This window comes from Anoplophora glabripennis, unplaced genomic scaffold (assembly GCF_000390285.2).
Source record: "Anoplophora glabripennis isolate ALB-LARVAE unplaced genomic scaffold, Agla_2.0 scaffold1500, whole genome shotgun sequence".
Classification (NCBI taxonomy): Eukaryota; Metazoa; Arthropoda; class Insecta; order Coleoptera; family Cerambycidae; genus Anoplophora; species Anoplophora glabripennis.
This window is the reverse complement of record NW_019417581.1, coordinates 25656-34099: the sequence shown is the minus strand read 5'-3', so window position 1 is coordinate 34099 and position 8444 is coordinate 25656. Positions and strand designations below refer to the sequence as shown.

The following is an 8444-nucleotide window of genomic DNA, read 5'->3' as shown; positions in this document are numbered from 1 at the left end:
GCTTATAGGATGTTGTCTCCCCCTTTTTCTGTCCTATGAGTTGAAACGCAGGTTGTACCGAACCACAGGAATACGACAAGGAAGGGTGCACTGTTGTCACTGTCCGGTGCATTCGACCTAACTGCGCGCTCTGCTGATGGAATGTCGTGTCCCATTTCCTTTCTGTTCTATGAGTGGAGACGCAGGTCGTAGTTAATATTATTTCTCTTTCAGGTACGACGTGGTTGGGTGTACTGTTGTCTTTTTCCGGTACACTTAACCTAACTGCGCGTTCGGCTGATAGGATGTTGTCATCCTTTTCTTTCCTATGAGTTGAAACGCAGGTCGTAATTAATCAAACCTTTCTTTCAGAGATTTTCTGCCAGCCGCCTGCCAGTATTGAGGAGCCCCGTTGTTACCGTTTTATTGCTTTTGTGTAGAGATAGTAGCCAAGTCAAGTATGCTCTATAGTTATTGTTTGTGACTTTGCTTTGCTAAATCACTTCCTTCTTTCTGGTATCTGTACTACCGCTTACTGCATTAACCGTTTGCATGTTTATCATTCCGTTAGCTCTGCTGTGCTTTGCTTTACTCAGGTCACCGCTTAACACCGCATCGTTATTTTACCGTTTTCCGTAGTCACCCCTGTATATAACCGTAGCCGTCTGTCACCGTTTAGCTGTAGATTTAGAGTAGAATTGTGTAAATAGGTAGAATTGGACTATAAATAAATGTAAATATATACCAATTTGTGGCCTTTTATTCCTGTGTGAAGTCTAACTCTCTCTAGACCCTCTGGACATACCGTGTCTTCACTGCAGCCGCCCGTGTAGTGGTGTTTCTGCACTTTAAACAGAAACTGGCGCCCGAGGGAACCGCCGCGCCGCCGCTCAGGCGTCATAGTGACGGACAAGTAAAATACGACGTCACACTATTATGAAATGTATCTGTATCTCGAAAATGGTTGAGATTTTGAAATAAGTTTATATGACAAAGTACCATTATTTTTTGTCACGCTATCTCTTCACGAAGTCTCATAGATAAAACTGAGACACTCTGTATACATTAATATTTTATCAAATAAATTAAGATGTTTTAAATAATTAATTAATAGAAAACACAGACACTTAGTTGAGCTTTGTTGCATCTGTTACTATGTAAATGCTAAAATTAGAGCTTTCAAGGTTTTTTCTTTTCTTTTTGTTATCGATAAAAAACTTGAAAATTTTTATTTACTTATTTGTTTTTAATCGAAGGTCGAAACAGATGAACATTTAAAACAATATGGACCAAGAAACATTCGATTCTTTTTTAAATTTTTTAGTTATATTTTATTGTCATTAGTGACATTACTCTATGATGTTTCTCTAAAAGTTAAATTATCCACTTTTACAAAGAATACGTTGAAAGCAAAATATCGAACTATTTCTTGAAATAAAATTATGACAATTTGATCAAATTTGTATTGATAAACTCAAAATGAACGCGTTAGGAACTTTGCCCTTAATTGATTGATCTTCTAAATAATAAAAATTAGTAAAACAGTAATACAAACTTTATGGATGTTATTTAGCATTTACTTTTTTTTAAACAAAGCTGACTTATGACATACAACAACTACTTATTGTACTTTCAAAATTTGAATCATGCCACAAATTGACTACATAACAATTTGGTAGTTCTTATGAAAAAAACTTTATTTACTATAATGTTTTGATGAATATAAAAAAATAGTTTTAAATGAGATAAAATTTTATAATAAAATATATACACCAAAAACTAATATTTCCAACACAACCTTATTAAATACAATTTGACACAGGTAGATAGTCTAAGCATATCTTTAAAATACTAAAATTGAATGATATATACTGTTTTTCAACTTCTAACAAAATTTAATACTTACTTTCAAAATCAACGTCTCCAACAATTTTAGTTTTTCCTTCCTTTGTTGGCACTCTTGTTATACCAACATCTATAATACATACACCAGGCTTGACGATATCTGATGTGATTAAATTGACAACACCTACACAAAATTAAAATTTTAATAGAATAATAAACAGTTCAACTAAAAACATGCATGCACCCTCACACGAAATTCCAATTTTACTGTAAATTAGAGTGGGCTAATTTTGACATTTTTATGGGGTTCTTCTATTTTTAGAAAAGAAGAAAAAAGTAATTTAGATGTCTGAGGCTAAATTTTCAAAAAAGTTCAACTCGATTCATCTGCTTTCTATGATAACTTATGTTTGCGAAAATATTTAATTTTTGTAAATAGTAGTTTTTCAGTTAATACAAACTTATACTATTTTTTTGAAACATCCTATAAATTTTAAGATTTTTGGATCTATTTAATTCTTTTTTCTCTTATAAAGCACTAGATTCTTCACACAAAAAAAGTAGATAAGAAAAATGTTTTGTATCTTTTAAACCAATCAAAAAATACCGAGGTGTACTTTTTGTTATTCAACTTATCAGAAAAATCGGAACAATCACTTTTTTCTGTCTCTTATATAGGAAAATAGGACAAATCTGTCAAAAGTATTGAAATTAGCCAAACCTTTACAATGCAATGTATTTTTTTAAATTTGATTACAATAAACTAGAAAAATAAGTTTAAAATTTAAAAATCATAGAAAACGTCGTATTCCTACGGCTGCTGTATCCAATTAAATAACAAATACAAAGCAATATTGCCACATTTCTCAAACCAACTGTTAGTAACTGAAATTTAAATCAATTGGAATGAGCGCTGGTGGCTATTTTGTGATTCGAGAGAGACCACCTTTGCAGTGGCGGCTCGTGACATTGAGAATAGCTGAAGCATATTCATTGATATACTAAAAAGAAAAAAGAAGCGCCACAGGCGCAAATTTTCAATGTCAAACGACTTTAAATAAATCTGAAAATTTTTAGTTGCATTTAGATATTATAAAAAATAGAAAAACTATTATTATTATTAAACACGGCATACAGAAAAGTTTTTAAATAAACACTTCCACACAACCACTTATACTACAAATACCATTCATTCCGGAACTACCGAACGTACACTTTGTCTTTAGATTTTGCCCTTTTTTCCTCATCGAGAGACGGCACAGGTCTCTGCCAATTTAAAAAATCCTTTTTGTCCTCAAATTTTCATCTGGAAAATGGCATTTCCAATAAAATACATACTAGATCATATATAGGAAACATTTGTACAATAGGCCCATTCAGTAGAATTCTTTTTGCATATTCCAAAAGTATATCTTTTAATTAGTTAGTATGCCAAAAATCAATTTTTTTTTTTTCAACGAGAAATGTGTGAAATAAATTAATGAAAACAGAGCGCGGAAACACGTTGAGCAACCATTGCCTGACGTCATAATACCGGTACAGGCGACTGGCAGAGCATTCCGCTCCCATTCTGTGTTAATACAAACGGTGTGTGGTTCGCTTGGCAGTTTCGTTAATCATTATTGTTATGTCTAAATGGGTCAAAACCGAGGATTGTACAAATATTGTATAGTACCAGGCTGCAAAAATACCTCAGGATCGACTCCGAATAAAATATTTATTTCATTACCAAAAAACGAAAAGTTTGTGTGATGTTATCCACGGTTTTCCCAGCCACGGTATGTAACTCAAAATCACCTTCGTTTTTCTTTGGTTGCACGTCTAGGGGGTTGTAAAATATTATTATTTGAACATTGAACGAAAAGTTTGTGTGATGTTATCCACGGTTTTCCCAGCCACGGTATGTAACTCAAAACCACCTTCGTTTTTCTTTGGTTGCACGTCTAGGGGGTTGTAAAATATTATTATTTGAACATTTAGAGCACAATTTTCAACTTTATGCCGGAAAAAAAAATCTACCCCATCTAAATATTCGTGTTCACAAAAAATTCGAAATACGTCGGCGAGAGGGACCTATAAGCAGTTAAGAACCACTCTCGTTTTTCTTTGGTTGTCCGTCTAGGTGGTTGTAAATATTATTACTTGAACATTTAGAGCAGAATTTTAAAATTTATGCCAAACAATATTTCTACCCCATCTAAACGTACCCGTTCACAAAAATTTTGAAATACGACGGCTGGAGGGACCTATAAGCAACTTAGAACCACTCTCGTTTTTCTTTGCTTGTCCGTCTAGGGGGTTATAAACATTATTTTTTAAACATTTAGAGCACTTTTCAAATTTATACCGAAAAAAAAAAATTTCTACCTCATCTAAACGTTCCCGTCCACAAAAAAAATCGAAATACGTGGCGACCTTTTTTAAGGGTCTTACAAATTCAGAATTAAATATATCACTTATTATTAATCCTATTGACCTAATTTTTTAAAGATATATTTAGGTGGTTAAATACTATAAGAAAATGAAAGAAAAAATTTAAAATTACATATAACTGACTGGGCCTATTATTGATACAAAACAAATATTAACAAAGAACTGTTTAAAGGCAGGCGATGATTGGGCGATGTCGATGCTGCTTCAATTTCCGCGTCATTCCTTCCGCCATGCCGTAGTTTACTCACGTATTGGCCATCTCATTGCCATGACAACTGCCGTAAACAACGCTAGGAAGTGAAGCGGAATACAAACTGATTTCGATCCGCGTCACTTGCTTATGTCAGAGAACTAAGTTGTTGTTGTTCTCTGCTTATGCTATACGCTGTATGGTACAAGGTTGATGTTCGTGCTCAACGAAGGCGATGTCTTTTTAGAAGGCGTTCACCACGCAGCTATTCTGTTTATTTCTGCGTATAAAACAAACAAACACAATACATTTTCAATATAGAATTATACCTAAATCATAAAATTTATGTAAAATTAAAATTGCACAACCAAACGGAAATTTTAGGTGAAGCGGTGCGTCACTTGCGTCACCTGGCGAGCCGCCACTGCACCTTTGGGGCTTGTCTCTTTCTTTAAGTTTTCTTCTTGTTGAATGATGTTTAAAACAATAATGAGAAATATACAGGGTGTTTTCAAAAGAAGTAGCTCAAATGGTACTGCAGAGACTACAAAAAAAACATGTTTTACATAAAAATGACCTTGGTAAAATATTCACCCCTAAAAAATATAGAAGCTGTAATTAGAAAACCAAAAAAAGTATAATAGGCTTCTAAACAATTTTTTGAAAATTTCTGCCCCTTGAATGGGGTTGACATAAGCATCCCATGAGTTATTTTTTGCTACAACTTTTTTGTTTGACAAAAATTGAATATTCAAAAATACGTATCAGATAGCCTAGTTAAATTTAAAACTTTTACCTCTCTCACTTTTTTACTTTAAAACTAACCATTTATTAACAAACAAATTAAATTAATTATCATTCGTATTACAACTCGCACGACTGCAATTAAAAAATATTTCTGTCATCACATCTTTTGTGATTTTTACGAGTGCTTTCTTGGATTTGCTACTCAATAATCTTATTTTTTTTACAATAACATGGGAAGAATTATGGCAAATAATATTACTAATGATGAATATGTTGACATGCTGCAAGTATTTTCTGAATATTGGAAATACCATGCGGCAGCAAGAATGTACCACAAGAAGCATCCAAATCACCCTTTCTCAGCAGTACAAAGAAGATTTGAGAAACTGGAAGAATACAGCCTCATTACAAGGGAAATGTCTGTGGAGAACTGGGCAGTTTGGATGCCTCTGCTTGTATATTCTTCTTGCTGCATCACAGTTTTACCGACATTCAAGAAATATATCAAATATTCTTCATAGGAAAATTATTTGCCATAATTCTTTCCAAGTTATCTTAAAAAAAAAAAAATTATTGAGTAGCAAATCCTCGGAAACGCTCGCAAAAGTCACAAAAGATCTAATGACAGAAATTAGCATGACAGACGTCTACTTAAATATTTCTTAGTTGCAGTCCTGTGAGTTGTAATGCGAATGATAATGAATTTCATTTTTTTATTAATGAATGGTTTTAAAGCAAAAAGCAAAAGAAAGAGATAAAAGTTTTAAAATTTACCAGACAATCTGATACGTATTTTTGAATACTCAATTTTTGTCAAACAAAAAAGTTGTAGCAAAAAGTAACTTAGGGGATGCTTATTTCAACACCCTCTAAGGGGAAGAAATTTTCGAAAAAATGATGAGATGTTGCACATGGACTAGTAGATTTTATATTTTTTTAGGAACGTAATTTTGGCAACTTGGTGACGATAACAAGTATGTCTTTTACTTAATTAATTCTCCCTGCTTATATGTTTCTTTAATTTAAATCTGAGGAACATTAAGTGCAAAATAAATACATATCATTTAATACTTCTTATGGGTTCATTAAAAGTGAAGTTGAGTCTAAAGAAAAAGGTCTATTGTGTATTTGTAGCACATGTACATATAAATTAAGAACCAAAAACAATGGTTTTCTATTAAGAAGGCTATTTTCTATTTTAGGTGGGAAGTAAGTTTTATAGGGCAATAAATGTATTACCTGTGGCACTTATAATTATGTCAGCTTTCTTTGTAAAATATTTTAGTTCTTCACGAGGGGTATGTCGATGACATAAAGTTACTGTGGCTTCCAAACCTGGACAATCATATTTAGCATCGGAATGCAATAGTAAAGCAATAGGAAGACCTACATTTTTTGATCTACCACAAACCACAACATTCTTTCCAAAAGTTTCAATTCCAGATCTAAAATTTTAATATATTTTTCATGAGCTTTTTATAGTTTGACAAATTGCGAAAGTTATTTTTTAAACATACTGACATACTTATGTTAACAAAATTGAAAAAAGAAAGTCCAATTAGTTGTATCAGATTTAAAACAGGGTTCTATTTAAAAAAAAAATCATTATATTTGTGACTGAAAATTGAACTTTTGAGGTGCATAATTACTGTTTCATCGAAAACATTAAATAACACCAGAACAGTCCGACTTAAACCTAGTAATTTTAAAAAGTGAAGAAAATTATTTGATACATCCTACAGTTTTTATAGTCTTAAATCTTGGTGTAAACAGAAATATTAATAACTTTCCTTTTTATAAGTTCAATTACCCCCAATGCAGTACATGGAATAAATGTATCCATGTTATTTGTTAATTTTCCCATATTTATTATATGAAATCCATCTACATCCTTCCTTGGATCAACAGCATTACAAACATTTTGTTCAGAAACATGTTCTGGTACTGGAAGTTGCACTAATATGCCATCTACTGTGGAATCATTATTAAGTTCTTTTATTTTAGAAATTATGTCTTCCTCTGCTGATGTTTTTGGTAGACGTATAGTTTTGCTCACAATACCTGAAGAAAATTCTTGTAAATATACTTATAGTCCAGACGGTATCTGTTTCAAAGAATCCATATTTGGGTGAATCGTATATCCACGGAGATTTTTGGCTTTCAAATATCACTAGAAATGAAAATGTTTCTATGCGCATAAAAAAAACGTGGGCTTAACTTTTCGCGGCACAATATGTTTAAAAAATTCGAAAAATGTCATATTTTTCTTCTTATTTAATTATGTATCTTTTCAAGAGTTGATTTTAGGCGAAAGTGGAAGAGGGAAAAAAGTGTTTGTAATTAAATTTTACAAAATAAGACTAATTACAAATAGAATGAATCATGATTATTATTGTAAAAATCGAAAAAATCGCCAAAAATGGGGTTAAAAAACATTACTTTTTAGGGATTTTTTTGGGGTCTCTAAGTTGGGTATAGGACCTTCATACTTAGCTCAAGAAAAGTTCATGTTATGTAGAATCATCACACCAAATTTCATCAAAATCGGTTCGATAGATTTTGCATAATTTTGCAATCCAGATTTTGAAAAAAAAAAAATGCAAATTTTTAAAATTTTGCAATTTTGCAGTCCCTTAGATACTTGGAAATTTAATCACATATAGAAGGTCTCTCAAGCTTGCAAACGCTTTTTGAAAAATTCGAATCTGTCAATTAGGAGAGCTTAGACCAAGCAAATTAAATTTTTACTCGAAAAAAGTCCTATCCGCGAGATTATTGTAAAATTGTCTAATAATTGTCTAATTGTCATAATACAAGACATCTCTCATCTCATGAGTCAAAAACTTTTATTGGCTAACTTTTCTATTTAAACAAATTAACAAATAAGTAAGGAAAACAGTTTTTTCACTTTGCAGGAAAAAACATCAATTTTAGCGAAAAGTGACTCACAGACAGCTTATAGGGAGTAAAATTATCTACAAAATGAGACTTGTTAAATTAAAATCGGTTAATAAACAAAAAAGTTATTGCAAAAAAACAAGAAAAGTGCCCATTTTTTAATTTGTTTATAACTATCGCATTTATTGTTAAAATTTTATAAAACCTATGACAAGTTGAAGGTTTTGTCATACAAAATAATTCCGAAATGGAAATTTTAATTAATATTTCGTTTAACAATAATTTTTGTGACATTTTTGTAAATTAAAAAAAATCAGTATAAAAGTATACGGACAGTTTACTTATCAAGTAC

At 31.7% G+C, this 8444-nt stretch overlaps 1 protein-coding gene across 2 annotated transcripts in view; it reads right to left on the bottom strand.

The window, feature by feature from the left end:
• Positions 1-8444, bottom strand: part of LOC108915820 (bifunctional methylenetetrahydrofolate dehydrogenase/cyclohydrolase, mitochondrial) — a 39104-nt gene that overhangs the window by 10881 nt on the left and 19779 nt on the right. For both annotated transcript variants that reach the window (XM_018721960.2, XM_018721959.1), the window contains exons 3-5: positions 6985-7255; positions 6434-6639; positions 1886-2008 (exon numbers count right to left, since the gene is read on the bottom strand). In XM_018721960.2, coding sequence (XP_018577476.1) covers positions 1886-2008; positions 6434-6639; positions 6985-7255 — 600 coding nt within the window. The remainder of the gene's footprint in view (positions 1-1885; positions 2009-6433; positions 6640-6984; positions 7256-8444) is intronic.